This window comes from Ascaphus truei, unplaced genomic scaffold (assembly GCF_040206685.1).
Source record: "Ascaphus truei isolate aAscTru1 unplaced genomic scaffold, aAscTru1.hap1 HAP1_SCAFFOLD_2268, whole genome shotgun sequence".
NCBI lineage: Eukaryota > Metazoa > Chordata > Amphibia > Anura > Ascaphidae > Ascaphus > Ascaphus truei.
The window spans coordinates 1-15662 of NW_027455185.1; the positions used below are offsets into that span (position 1 = coordinate 1).

Genomic DNA, 15662 nt, shown 5'->3' on the forward strand with positions numbered 1-15662 from the left:
GTGGGCCCCCTCCTGCAGATGAACGTACCGCTGTGCCCCCTCGCTACTGCTGACCAGTCATATGGTCAGGCCAGAGCATGGTCAGCTGACGGGTCACAGGATGATGTCATCACATTAAATCATATGACAGCTGGCATGTCGGATGATGCAGCCTGGGCATTACATCACAGCTCTCCTGGCCAATCAAATGGCGAAGACAGGGCATTACATCACAGCTCTCCTGGCCAATCAAATGGCAAAGACAGAACATTACATCACAGCTCTCCTGGCCAATCAAATGATGAAGACAGAGCATTACATCACAGCTCTCCAGACCAATCAAATGGCGAAGACAGAGCATTACATCACAGCTCTCCTGGCCAATCAAATGGCGAAGACAGAGCATTACATCACAGCTCTCCTGGCCAATCAAATGGCGAAGACAGAGCATTACATCACAGCTCTCCTGGCCAATCAAATGGCGAAGACAGAGCATTACATCACAGCTCTCCTGGCCAATCAAATGGCGAAGACAGAGCATTACATCACAGCTCTCCTGGCCAATCAAATGGCGAAGACAGAGCATTACATCACAGCTCTCCAGACCAATCAAATGGCGAAGACAGAGCATTACATCACAGCTCTCCTGGCCAATCAAATGACGAAGACAGAGCATTACATCACAGCTCTCCTGGCCAATCAAATGACGAAGACAGAGCATTACATCACAGCTCTCCTGGCCAATCAAATGATGAAGACAGAGCATTACATCACAGCTGGCCTGGGCCGCCACACGTCACAGATAAAGCATTACATCATATGTCAGCTGAACGGTCACGCGGAGAAGTCCCGGAGAATCAGAACCAACAGGACGACACGGAGGAGATCACCATCATTAGTGACTGGCAAGAGAGTGAGAACCCTAACTGGGACATACTGGGAGAGCAGAGAGAGTGACTGGGACATACTGGGAGAGCAGAGAAAGTGACTGGGACATACTGGGAGACCAGAGAGAGTGACTGGGGCATACTGGGAGAGCAGAGAGAGTGACTGGGGCATACTGGGAGAGCAGAGAGAGTGACCGGGACATACTGGGAGAGCAGAGAGAGTGACTGGGGCATACTGGGAGAGCAGAGAGAGTGACTGGGACATACTGGGAGAGCAGAGAGAGTGACTGGGACATACTGGGAGAGCAGAGAGAGTGACTGGGGCATACTGGGAGAGCAGAGAGAGTGACTGGGGCATACTGGGAGAGCAGAGAGAGTGACTGGGACATACTGGGAGAGCAGAGAGAGTGACTGGGACATACTGGGAGAGCAGAGAGAGTGACTGGGACATACTGGGAGAGCAGAGAGAGTGACTGGGACATACTGGGAGAGCAGAGAGAGTGACTGGGACATACTGGGAGAGCAGAGAGAGTGACTGGGACATACTGGGAGAGCAGAGAGAGTGACTGGGACATACTGGGAGAGCAGAGAGAGTGACTGGGACATACTGGTAGAGCAGAGAGAGTGACTGGGACATACTGGGAGAGCAGAGAGAGTGACTGGGACATACTGGGAGAGCAGAGAGAGTGACTGGGACATACTGGGAGAGCAGAGAGAGTGACTGGGACATACTGGGAGAGCAGAGAGAGTGACTGGGACATACTGGGAGAGCAGAGAGAGTGACTGGGACATACTGGGAGAGCAGAGAGAGTGACTGGGACATACTGGTAGAGCAGAGAGAGTGACTGGGACATACTGGGAGAGCAGAGAGAGTGACTGGGACATACTGGGAGAGCAGAGAGTGACTGGGACATACTGGGAGAGCAGAGAGAGTGACTGGGACAAACTGGGAGAGCAGAGAGAGTGACTGGGACATACTGGGAGAGCAGAGAGAGTGACTGGGACATACTGGGAGAGCAGAGAGAGAGACTGGGACATACTGGGAGAGCAGAGAGAGTGACTGGGACATACTGGGAGAGCAGAGAGAGTGACTGGGACATACTGGGAGAGCAGAGAGAGTGACTGGGACATACTGGGAGAGCAGAGAGAGTGACTGGGACATACTGGGAGAGCAGAGAGAGTGACTGGGACATATTGGGAGATCAGAGAGAGTGACTGGGACATACTGGGAGAGCAGAGAGAGTGACTGGGACATACTGGGAGAGCAGAGAGAGTGACTGGGACATACTGGGAGAGCAGAGAGAGTGACTGGGACATACTGGGAGAGCAGAGAGTGACCGGGACATACTGGGAGAGCAGAGAGAGTGACCGGGACATACTGGGAGAGCAGAGAGAGTGACCGGGACATACTGGGAGAGCAGAGAGAGTGACCGGGACATACTGGGAGAGCAGAGAGAGTGACCGGGACATACTGGGAGAGCAGAGAGAGTGACCGGGACATACTGGGAGAGCAGAGAGAGTGACCGGGACATACTGGGAGAGCAGAGAGAGTGACCGGGACATACTGGGAGAGCAGAGAGTGTGACCGGGACATACTGGGAGAGCAGAGAGAGTGACCGGGACATACTGGGAGAGCAGAGTGACTGGGACATACTGGGAGAGCAGAGAGAGTGACTGGGACATACTGGGAGAGCAGAGAGAGTGACTGGGACATACTGGGAGAGCAGAGAGAGTGACTGGGACATACTGGGAGAGCAGAGAGAGTGACTGGGACATACTGGGAGAGCAGAGAGAGTGACTGGGACATACTGGGAGAGCAGAGAGAGTGACCGGGACATACTGGGAGAGCAGAGAGTGACTGGGACATACTCGAGAGCAGAGAGAGTGACTGGGACATACTGGGAGAGCAGAGAGAGTGACTGGGACATACTGGGAGAGCAGAGAGAGTGACTGGGACATACTGGGAGAGCAGAGAGAGTGACCGGGACATACTGGGAGAGCAGAGAGTGACCGGGGCATACTGGGAGAGCAGAGAGAGTGACCGGGACATACTGGGAGACAGAGAGAGTGACCGGGACATACTGGGAGAGCAGAGAGAGTGACCGGGACATACTGGGAGAGCAGAGAGAGTGACTGGGACATACTGGGAGAGCAGAGAGAGTGACTGGGACATACTGGGAGAGCAGAGAGAGTTACTGGGACATACTGGGAGAGCAGAGAGTGACTGGGACATACTGGGAGAGCAGAGAGAGTGACTGGGACATACTGGGAGAGCAGAGAGAGTGACTGGGACATACTGGGAGAGCAGAGAGTGACTGGGACATACTCGAGAGCAGAGAGAGTGACTGGGACATACTGGGAGAGCAGAGAGAGTGACTGGGACATACTGGGAGAGCAGAGAGAGTGACTGGGACATACTGGGAGAGCAGAGAGAGTGACCGGGACATACTGGGAGAGCAGAGAGTGACCGGGGCATACTGGGAGAGCAGAGAGAGTGACCGGGACATACTGGGAGACAGAGAGAGTGACCGGGACATACTGGGAGAGCAGAGAGAGTGACCGGGACATACTGGGAGAGCAGAGAGAGTGACTGGGACATACTGGGAGAGCAGAGAGAGTGACTGGGACATACTGGGAGAGCAGAGAGAGTTACTGGGACATACTGGGAGAGCAGAGAGTGACTGGGACATACTGGGAGAGCAGAGAGAGTGACTGGGGCATACTGGGAGAGCAGAGAGAGTGACTGGGGCATACTGGGAGAGCAGAGAGTGACTGGGACATACTGGGAGACAGAGAGTGTGACTGGGACATACTGGGAGAGCAGCGAATTACTGGGACATACTGGGGAGAGCAGAAAGAGTGACTGGGACATACTGGGAGAGCAGAGAGAGTGACTGGGACATACTGGGAGAGCAGAGAGAGTGACTGGGACATACTGGGAGAGCAGAGAGAGTGACCGGGACATACTGGGAGAGCAGAGAGAGTGACCGGGACATACTGGGAGAGCAGAGAGAGTGACTGGGACATACTGGGAGAGCAGAGAGAGTGACTGGGACATACTGGGAGAGCAGAGAGAGTGACTGGGGCATACTGGGAGAGCAGAGAAAGTGACTGGGACATACTGGGAGAGCAGAGAGAGTGACTAGGACATACTGGGAGAGCAGAGAGTGACTGGGACATACTGGGAGAGCAAAGAGAGTGACTGGGACATACTGGGAGAGCAGAGAGAGTGACTGGGACATACTGGGAGAGCAGAGAGAGTGACTGGGGCATACTGGGAGAGCAGAGAGAGTGACTGGGACATACTGGGGGAGCAGAGAGAGTGACTGGGGCATACTGGGAGAGCAGAGAGTGACTGGGAGAGCAGAGTGAGTGACTGGGACATACTGGGGGAGCAGAGAGAGTGACTGGGGCATACTGGGAGAGCAGAGAGTGACTGGGAGAGCAGAGAGAGTGACTGGGACATACTGGGAGAGCAGAGAGAGTGACTGGGGCATACTGGGAGAGCAGAGAGTGACTGGGAGAGCAGAGTGAGTGACTGGGACATACTGGGAGAGCAGAGAGAGTGACTGGGACATACTGGGAGAGCAGAGAGAGTGACTGGGACATACTGGGAGAGCAGAGAGAGTGACTGGGACATACTGGGAGAGCAGAGAGAGTGACTGGGACATACTGGGAGAGCAGAGAGAGTGACTGGGACATACTGGGAGAGCAGAGAGAGTGACTGGGACATACTGGGAGAGCAGAGAGAGTGACTGGGACATACTGGGAGAGCAGAGAGTGACTGGGACATACTGGGAGAGCAGAGAGAGTGACTGGGACATACTGGGAGAGCAGAGAGAGTGACTGGGGCATACTGGGAGAGCAGAGAGAGTGACTGGGACATACTGGGAGAGCAGAGAGAGTGACTGGGATATACTGGGAGAGCAGAGAGTGACTGGGACATACTGGGAGAGCAGAGAGAGTGACTGGGGCATACTGGGAGACAGAGTGACTGGGAGAGCAGAGAAAGTGACTGGGACATACTGGGAGAGCAGAGAGAGTGACTGGGACATACTGGGAGAGCAGAGAGAGTGACTGGGACATACTGGGAGAGCAGAGAGAGTGACTGGGACATACTGGGAGAGCAGAGAGAGTGACTGGGACATACTGGGAGAGCAGAGAGAGTGACTGGGACATACTGGGAGAGCAGAGAGAGTGACTGGGGCATACTGGGAGAGCAGAGAGAGAGTGACTGGGACATACTGGGAGAGCAGAGAGTGTGACTGGGACATACTGGGAGAGCAGAGAGTGACTTGGACATACTGGGAGAGCAGAGAGAGTGACTGGGACATACTGGGAGAGCAGAGAGAGTGACTGGGACATACTGGGAGAGCAGAGAGAGTGACTGGGACACACTGGGAGAGCAGAGAGAGTGACTGGGACATACTGGGAGAGCAGAGAGAGTGACTGGGACATACTGGGAGAGCAGAGAGGGACTGGGACATACTGGGAGAGCAGAGAGAGTGACTGGGACATACTGGGAGAGCAGAGAGAGTGACTGGGACATACTGGGAGAGCAGAGAGTGTGACTGGGACATACTGGGAGAGCAGAGAGAGTGACTGGGACATACTGGGAGAGCAGAGAGAGTGACTGGGACATACTGGGAGAGCAGAGAGAGTGACTGGGACATACTGGGAGAGCAGAGAGAGTGACTGGGACATACTGGGAGAGCAGAGAGAGTGACTGGGACATACTGGGAGAGCAGAGAGTGACTGGGACATACTGGGAGAGCAGAGAGAGTGACTGGGACAAACTGGGAGAGCAGAGAGAGTGACTGGGACATACTGGGAGAGCAGAGAGAGTGACTGGGACATACTGGGAGAGCAGAGAGAGAGACTGGGACATACTGGGAGAGCAGAGAGAGTCACTGGGACATACTGGGAGAGCAGAGAGAGTGACCGGGACATACTGGGAGAGCAGAGAGTGACCGGGGCATACTGGGAGAGCAGAGAGAGTGACCGGGACATACTGGGAGACAGAGAGAGTGACCGGGACATACTGGGAGAGCAGAGAGAGTGACCGGGACATACTGGGAGAGCAGAGAGAGTGACTGGGACATACTGGGAGAGCAGAGAGAGTGACTGGGACATACTGGGAGAGCAGAGAGAGTTACTGGGACATACTGGGAGAGCAGAGAGTGACTGGGACATACTGGGAGAGCAGAGAGAGTGACTGGGGCATACTGGGAGAGCAGAGAGAGTGACTGGGGCATACTGGGAGAGCAGAGAGTGACTGGGACATACTGGGAGACAGAGAGTGTGACTGGGACATACTGGGAGAGCAGAGAATTACTGGGACATACTGGGAGAGCAGAAAGAGTGACTGGGACATACTGGGAGAGCAGAGAGAGTGACTGGGACATACTGGGAGAGCAGAGAGAGTGACTGGGACATACTGGGAGAGCAGAGAGAGTGACCGGGACATACTGGGAGAGCAGAGAGAGTGACCGGGACATACTGGGAGAGCAGAGAGAGTGACTGGGACATACTGGGAGAGCAGAGAGAGTGACTGGGACATACTGGGAGAGCAGAGAGAGTGACTGGGGCATACTGGGAGAGCAGAGAAAGTGACTGGGACATACTGGGAGAGCAGAGAGAGTGACTAGGACATACTGGGAGAGCAGAGAGTGACTGGGACATACTGGGAGAGCAAAGAGAGTGACTGGGACATACTGGGAGAGCAGAGAGAGTGACTGGGACATACTGGGAGAGCAGAGAGAGTGACTGGGGCATACTGGGAGAGCAGAGAGAGTGACTGGGACATACTGGGGGAGCAGAGAGAGTGACTGGGGCATACTGGGAGAGCAGAGAGTGACTGGGAGAGCAGAGTGAGTGACTGGGACATACTGGGGGAGCAGAGAGAGTGACTGGGGCATACTGGGAGAGCAGAGAGTGACTGGGAGAGCAGAGAGAGTGACTGGGACATACTGGGAGAGCAGAGAGAGTGACTGGGGCATACTGGGAGAGCAGAGAGTGACTGGGAGAGCAGAGTGAGTGACTGGGACATACTGGGAGAGCAGAGAGAGTGACTGGGACATACTGGGAGAGCAGAGAGAGTGACTGGGACATACTGGGAGAGCAGAGAGAGTGACTGGGACATACTGGGAGAGCAGAGAGAGTGACTGGGACATACTGGGAGAGCAGAGAGAGTGACTGGGACATACTGGGAGAGCAGAGAGAGTGACTGGGACATACTGGGAGAGCAGAGAGAGTGACTGGGACATACTGGGAGAGCAGAGAGTGACTGGGACATACTGGGAGAGCAGAGAGAGTGACTGGGACATACTGGGAGAGCAGAGAGAGTGACTGGGGCATACTGGGAGAGCAGAGAGAGTGACTGGGACATACTGGGAGAGCAGAGAGAGTGACTGGGATATACTGGGAGAGCAGAGAGTGACTGGGACATACTGGGAGAGCAGAGAGAGTGACTGGGGCATACTGGGAGACAGAGTGACTGGGAGAGCAGAGAAAGTGACTGGGACATACTGGGAGAGCAGAGAGAGTGACTGGGACATACTGGGAGAGCAGAGAGAGTGACTGGGACATACTGGGAGAGCAGAGAGAGTGACTGGGACATACTGGGAGAGCAGAGAGAGTGACTGGGACATACTGGGAGAGCAGAGAGAGTGACTGGGACATACTGGGAGAGCAGAGAGAGTGACTGGGGCATACTGGGAGAGCAGAGAGAGAGTGACTGGGACATACTGGGAGAGCAGAGAGTGTGACTGGGACATACTGGGAGAGCAGAGAGTGACTTGGACATACTGGGAGAGCAGAGAGAGTGACTGGGACATACTGGGAGAGCAGAGAGAGTGACTGGGACATACTGGGAGAGCAGAGAGAGTGACTGGGACACACTGGGAGAGCAGAGAGAGTGACTGGGACATACTGGGAGAGCAGAGAGAGTGACTGGGACATACTGGGAGAGCAGAGAGGGACTGGGACATACTGGGAGAGCAGAGAGAGTGACTGGGACATACTGGGAGAGCAGAGAGAGTGACTGGGACATACTGGGAGAGCAGAGAGTGTGACTGGGACATACTGGGAGAGCAGAGAGAGTGACTGGGACATACTGGGAGAGCAGAGAGAGTGACTGGGACATACTGGGAGAGCAGAGAGAGTGACTGGGACATACTGGGAGAGCAGAGAGAGTGACTGGGACATACTGGGAGAGCAGAGAGAGTGACTGGGACATACTGGGAGAGCAGAGAGAGTGACTGGGACATACTGGGAGAGCAGAGAGTGACTGGGACATACTGGGAGAGCAGAGAGTGACTGGGACATACTGGGAGAGCAGAGAGAGTAACTGGGACATACTGGGAGAGCAGAGAGAGTGACTGGGACAAACTGGGAGAGCAGAGAGAGTGACTGGGACATACTGGGAGAGCAGAGAGAGTGACTGGGACATACTGGGAGAGCAGAGAGAGAGACTGGGACATACTGGGAGAGCAGAGAGAGTGACTGGGACATACTGGGAGAGCAGAGAGAGTGACTGGGACAAACTGGGAGAGCAGAGAGAGTGACTGGGACATACTGGGAGAGCAGAGAGTGACTGGGACATACTGGGAGAGCAGAGAGAGTGACTGGGACAAACTGGGAGAGCAGAGAGAGTGACTGGGACATACTGGGAGAGCAGAGAGAGTGACTGGGACATACTGGGAGAGCAGAGAGAGAGACTGGGACATACTGGGAGAGCAGAGAGAGTGACTGGGACATACTGGGAGAGCAGAGAGAGTGACTGGGACATACTGGGAGAGCAGAGAGAGTGACTGGGACATACTGGGAGAGCAGAGAGAGTGACTGGGACATACTGGGAGAGCAGAGAGAGTGACTGGGACATACTGGGAGAGCAGAGAGAGTGACTGGGACATACTGGGAGAGCAGAGAGTGACCGGGACATACTGGGAGAGCAGAGAGAGTGACCGGGACATACTGGGAGAGCAGAGAGAGTGACCGGGACATACTGGGAGAGCAGAGAGAGTGACCGGGACATACTGGGAGAGCAGAGAGAGTGACCGGGACATACTGGGAGAGCAGAGAGAGTGACCGGGACATACTGGGAGAGCAGAGAGAGTGACTGGGACATACTGGGAGAGCAGAGAGAGTGACCGGGACATACTGGGAGAGCAGAGTGACCGGGACATACTGGGAGAGCAGAGAGAGTGACTGGGACATACTGGGAGAGCAGAGAGAGTGACTGGGACATACTGGGAGAGCAGAGAGAGTGACTGGGACATACTGGGAGAGCAGAGAGAGTGACTGGGACATACTGGGAGAGCAGAGAGAGTGACTGGGACATACTGGGAGAGCAGAGAGGGACTGGGACATACTGGGAGAGCAGAGAGAGTGACTGGGACATACTGGGAGAGCAGAGAGGGACTGGGACATACTGGGAGAGCAGAGAGAGTGACTGGGACATACTGGGAGAGCAGAGAGAGTGACTGGGACATACTGGGAGAGCAGAGAGAGTGACCGGGACATACTGGGAGAGCAGAGAGAGTGACTGGGACATACTGGGAGAGCAGAGAGTGTGACTGGGACATACTGGGAGAGCAGAGAGAGTGACCGGGACATACTGGGAGAGCAGAGAGTGACTGGGACATACTGGGAGAGCAGAGTGACCGGGACATACTGGGAGAGCAGAGAGAGTGACTGGGACATACTGGGAGAGCAGAGAGAGTGACTGGGACATACTGGGAGAGCAGAGAGAGTGACCGGGACATACTGGGAGAGCAGAGAGAGTGACTGGGACATACTGGGAGAGCAGAGAGAGTGACTGGGACATACTGGGAGAGCAGAGAGAGTGACTGGGACATACTGGGAGAGCAGAGAGAGTGACTGGGACATACTGGGAGAGCAGAGAGAGTGACCGGGACATACTGGGAGAGCAGAGAGAGTGACTGGGACATACTGGGAGAGCAGAGAGAGTGACTGGGACATACTGGGAGAGCAGAGAGAGTGACTGGGACATACTGGGAGAGCAGAGAGAGTGACTGGGACATACTGGGAGAGCAGAGAGAGTGACTGGGACATACTGGGAGAGCAGAGAGAGTGACTGGGACATACTGGGAGAGCAGAGAGAGTTACTGGGACATACTGGGAGAGCAGAGAGTGACTGGGACATACTGGGAGAGCAGAGAGAGTGACTGGGGCATACTGGGAGAGCAGAGAGAGTGACTGGGGCATACTGGGAGAGCAGAGAGTGACTGGGACATACTGGGAGACAGAGAGTGTGACTGGGACATACTGGGAGAGCAGAGAATTACTGGGACATACTGGGAGAGCAGAAAGAGTGACTGGGACATACTGGGAGAGCAGAGAGAGTGACTGGGACATACTGGGAGAGCAGAGAGAGTGACTGGGACATACTGGGAGAGCAGAGAGAGTGACCGGGACATACTGGGAGAGCAGAGAGAGTGACCGGGACATACTGGGAGAGCAGAGAGAGTGACTGGGACATACTGGGAGAGCAGAGAGAGTGACTGGGACATACTGGGAGAGCAGAGAGAGTGACTGGGGCATACTGGGAGAGCAGAGAAAGTGACTGGGACATACTGGGAGAGCAGAGAGAGTGACTAGGACATACTGGGAGAGCAGAGAGTGACTGGGACATACTGGGAGAGCAAAGAGAGTGACTGGGACATACTGGGAGAGCAGAGAGAGTGACTGGGACATACTGGGAGAGCAGAGAGAGTGACTGGGGCATACTGGGAGAGCAGAGAGAGTGACTGGGACATACTGGGGGAGCAGAGAGAGTGACTGGGGCATACTGGGAGAGCAGAGAGTGACTGGGAGAGCAGAGTGAGTGACTGGGACATACTGGGGGAGCAGAGAGAGTGACTGGGGCATACTGGGAGAGCAGAGAGTGACTGGGAGAGCAGAGAGAGTGACTGGGACATACTGGGAGAGCAGAGAGAGTGACTGGGGCATACTGGGAGAGCAGAGAGTGACTGGGAGAGCAGAGTGAGTGACTGGGACATACTGGGAGAGCAGAGAGAGTGACTGGGACATACTGGGAGAGCAGAGAGAGTGACTGGGACATACTGGGAGAGCAGAGAGAGTGACTGGGACATACTGGGAGAGCAGAGAGAGTGACTGGGACATACTGGGAGAGCAGAGAGAGTGACTGGGACATACTGGGAGAGCAGAGAGAGTGACTGGGACATACTGGGAGAGCAGAGAGAGTGACTGGGACATACTGGGAGAGCAGAGAGTGACTGGGACATACTGGGAGAGCAGAGAGAGTGACTGGGACATACTGGGAGAGCAGAGAGAGTGACTGGGGCATACTGGGAGAGCAGAGAGAGTGACTGGGACATACTGGGAGAGCAGAGAGAGTGACTGGGATATACTGGGAGAGCAGAGAGTGACTGGGACATACTGGGAGAGCAGAGAGAGTGACTGGGGCATACTGGGAGACAGAGTGACTGGGAGAGCAGAGAAAGTGACTGGGACATACTGGGAGAGCAGAGAGAGTGACTGGGACATACTGGGAGAGCAGAGAGAGTGACTGGGACATACTGGGAGAGCAGAGAGAGTGACTGGGACATACTGGGAGAGCAGAGAGAGTGACTGGGACATACTGGGAGAGCAGAGAGAGTGACTGGGACATACTGGGAGAGCAGAGAGAGTGACTGGGGCATACTGGGAGAGCAGAGAGAGAGTGACTGGGACATACTGGGAGAGCAGAGAGTGTGACTGGGACATACTGGGAGAGCAGAGAGTGACTTGGACATACTGGGAGAGCAGAGAGAGTGACTGGGACATACTGGGAGAGCAGAGAGAGTGACTGGGACATACTGGGAGAGCAGAGAGAGTGACTGGGACACACTGGGAGAGCAGAGAGAGTGACTGGGACATACTGGGAGAGCAGAGAGAGTGACTGGGACATACTGGGAGAGCAGAGAGGGACTGGGACATACTGGGAGAGCAGAGAGAGTGACTGGGACATACTGGGAGAGCAGAGAGAGTGACTGGGACATACTGGGAGAGCAGAGAGTGTGACTGGGACATACTGGGAGAGCAGAGAGAGTGACTGGGACATACTGGGAGAGCAGAGAGAGTGACTGGGACATACTGGGAGAGCAGAGAGAGTGACTGGGACATACTGGGAGAGCAGAGAGAGTGACTGGGACATACTGGGAGAGCAGAGAGAGTGACTGGGACATACTGGGAGAGCAGAGAGAGTGACTGGGACATACTGGGAGAGCAGAGAGTGACTGGGACATACTGGGAGAGCAGAGAGTGACTGGGACATACTGGGAGAGCAGAGAGAGTAACTGGGACATACTGGGAGAGCAGAGAGAGTGACTGGGACAAACTGGGAGAGCAGAGAGAGTGACTGGGACATACTGGGAGAGCAGAGAGAGTGACTGGGACATACTGGGAGAGCAGAGAGAGAGACTGGGACATACTGGGAGAGCAGAGAGAGTGACTGGGACATACTGGGAGAGCAGAGAGAGTGACTGGGACAAACTGGGAGAGCAGAGAGAGTGACTGGGACATACTGGGAGAGCAGAGAGTGACTGGGACATACTGGGAGAGCAGAGAGAGTGACTGGGACAAACTGGGAGAGCAGAGAGAGTGACTGGGACATACTGGGAGAGCAGAGAGAGTGACTGGGACATACTGGGAGAGCAGAGAGAGAGACTGGGACATACTGGGAGAGCAGAGAGAGTGACTGGGACATACTGGGAGAGCAGAGAGAGTGACTGGGACATACTGGGAGAGCAGAGAGAGTGACTGGGACATACTGGGAGAGCAGAGAGAGTGACTGGGACATACTGGGAGAGCAGAGAGAGTGACTGGGACATACTGGGAGAGCAGAGAGAGTGACTGGGACATACTGGGAGAGCAGAGAGTGACCGGGACATACTGGGAGAGCAGAGAGAGTGACCGGGACATACTGGGAGAGCAGAGAGAGTGACCGGGACATACTGGGAGAGCAGAGAGAGTGACCGGGACATACTGGGAGAGCAGAGAGAGTGACCGGGACATACTGGGAGAGCAGAGAGAGTGACCGGGACATACTGGGAGAGCAGAGAGAGTGACCGGGACATACTGGGAGAGCAGAGAGAGTGACCGGGACATACTGGGAGAGCAGAGTGACCGGGACATACTGGGAGAGCAGAGAGAGTGACTGGGACATACTGGGAGAGCAGAGAGAGTGACTGGGACATACTGGGAGAGCAGAGAGAGTGACTGGGACATACTGGGAGAGCAGAGAGAGTGACTGGGACATACTGGGAGAGCAGAGAGAGTGACTGGGACATACTGGGAGAGCAGAGAGGGACTGGGACATACTGGGAGAGCAGAGAGAGTGACTGGGACATACTGGGAGAGCAGAGAGGGACTGGGACATACTGGGAGAGCAGAGAGAGTGACTGGGACATACTGGGAGAGCAGAGAGAGTGACTGGGACATACTGGGAGAGCAGAGAGAGTGACCGGGACATACTGGGAGAGCAGAGAGAGTGACTGGGACATACTGGGAGAGCAGAGAGTGTGACTGGGACATACTGGGAGAGCAGAGAGAGTGACCGGGACATACTGGGAGAGCAGAGAGTGACTGGGACATACTGGGAGAGCAGAGTGACCGGGACATACTGGGAGAGCAGAGAGAGTGACTGGGACATACTGGGAGAGCAGAGAGAGTGACTGGGACATACTGGGAGAGCAGAGAGAGTGACCGGGACATACTGGGAGAGCAGAGAGAGTGACTGGGACATACTGGGAGAGCAGAGAGAGTGACTGGGACATACTGGGAGAGCAGAGAGAGTGACTGGGACATACTGGGAGAGCAGAGAGAGTGACTGGGACATACTGGGAGAGCAGAGAGAGTGACCGGGACATACTGGGAGAGCAGAGAGAGTGACTGGGACATACTGGGAGAGCAGAGAGTGACCGGGACATACTGGGAGAGCAGAGAGAGTGACCGGGACATACTGGGAGAGCAGAGAGTGACCGGGACATACTGGGAGAGCAGAGAGAGTGACCGGGACATACTGGGAGAGCAGAGAGAGTGACCGGGACATACTGGGAGAGCAGAGAGAGTGACCGGGACATACTGGGAGAGCAGAGAGAGTGACCGGGACATACTGGGAGAGCAGAGAGAGTGACCGGGACATACTGGGAGAGCAGAGAGAGTGACCGGGACATACTGGGAGAGCAGAGAGAGTGACCGGGACATACTGGGAGAGCAGAGAGAGTGACTGGGACATACTGGGAGAGCAGAGAGAGTGACTGGGGCATACTGGGAGAGCAGAGTGACCGGGACATACTGGGAGAGCAGAGAGAGTGACTGGGACATACTGGGAGAGCAGAGAGTGACTGGGACATACTGGGAGACAGAGAGTGTGACTGGGACATACTGGGAGAGCAGAGAATTACTGGGACATACTGGGAGAGCAGAAAGAGTGACTGGGACATACTGGGAGAGCAGAGAGAGTGACTGGGACATACTGGGAGAGCAGAGAGAGTGACTGGGACATACTGGGAGAGCAGAGAGAGTGACCGGGACATACTGGGAGAGCAGAGAGAGTGACCGGGACATACTGGGAGAGCAGAGAGAGTGACTGGGACATACTGGGAGAGCAGAGAGAGTGACTGGGACATACTGGGAGAGCAGAGAGAGTGACTGGGGCATACTGGGAGAGCAGAGAAAGTGACTGGGACATACTGGGAGAGCAGAGAGAGTGACTAGGACATACTGGGAGAGCAGAGAGTGACTGGGACATACTGGGAGAGCAAAGAGAGTGACTGGGACATACTGGGAGAGCAGAGAGAGTGACTGGGACATACTGGGAGAGCAGAGAGAGTGACTGGGGCATACTGGGAGAGCAGAGAGAGTGACTGGGACATACTGGGGGAGCAGAGAGAGTGACTGGGGCATACTGGGAGAGCAGAGAGTGACTGGGAGAGCAGAGTGAGTGACTGGGACATACTGGGGGAGCAGAGAGAGTGACTGGGGCATACTGGGAGAGCAGAGAGTGACTGGGAGAGCAGAGAGAGTGACTGGGACATACTGGGAGAGCAGAGAGAGTGACTGGGGCATACTGGGAGAGCAGAGAGTGACTGGGAGAGCAGAGTGAGTGACTGGGACATACTGGGAGAGCAGAGAGAGTGACTGGGACATACTGGGAGAGCAGAGAGAGTGACTGGGACATACTGGGAGAGCAGAGAGAGTGACTGGGACATACTGGGAGAGCAGAGAGAGTGACTGGGACATACTGGGAGAGCAGAGAGAGTGACTGGGACATACTGGGAGAGCAGAGAGAGTGACTGGGACATACTGGGAGAGCAGAGAGAGTGACTGGGACATACTGGGAGAGCAGAGAGTGACTGGGACATACTGGGAGAGCAGAGAGAGTGACTGGGACATACTGGGAGAGCAGAGAGAGTGACTGGGGCATACTGGGAGAGCAGAGAGAGTGACTGGGACATACTGGGAGAGCAGAGAGAGTGACTGGGATATACTGGGAGAGCAGAGAGTGACTGGGACATACTGGGAGAGCAGAGAGAGTGACTGGGGCATACTGGGAGACAGAGTGACTGGGAGAGCAGAGAAAGTGACTGGGACATACTGGGAGAGCAGAGAGAGTGACTGGGACATACTGGGAGAGCAGAGAGAGTGACTGGGACATACTGGGAGAGCAGAGAGAGTGACTGGGACATACTGGGAGAGCAGAGAGAGTGACTGGGACATACTGGGAGAGCAGAGAGAGTGACTGGGACATACTGGGAGAGCAGAGAGAGT

At 55.2% G+C, this 15662-nt stretch overlaps 1 protein-coding gene across 1 annotated transcript in view; it reads left to right on the top strand.

Annotated features, from left to right (window-relative positions):
- The first annotated feature begins 9 nt into the window (after positions 1 to 9).
- LOC142477690 (uncharacterized) overlaps positions 10 to 15662 on the top strand; it is a 39657-nt gene continuing 24004 nt past the window's right edge. The window contains exon 1 of the mRNA XM_075582357.1: positions 10 to 892. Coding sequence (XP_075438472.1) covers positions 19 to 892 — 874 coding nt within the window. The 5' untranslated portion in view covers positions 10 to 18. The remainder of the gene's footprint in view (positions 893 to 15662) is intronic.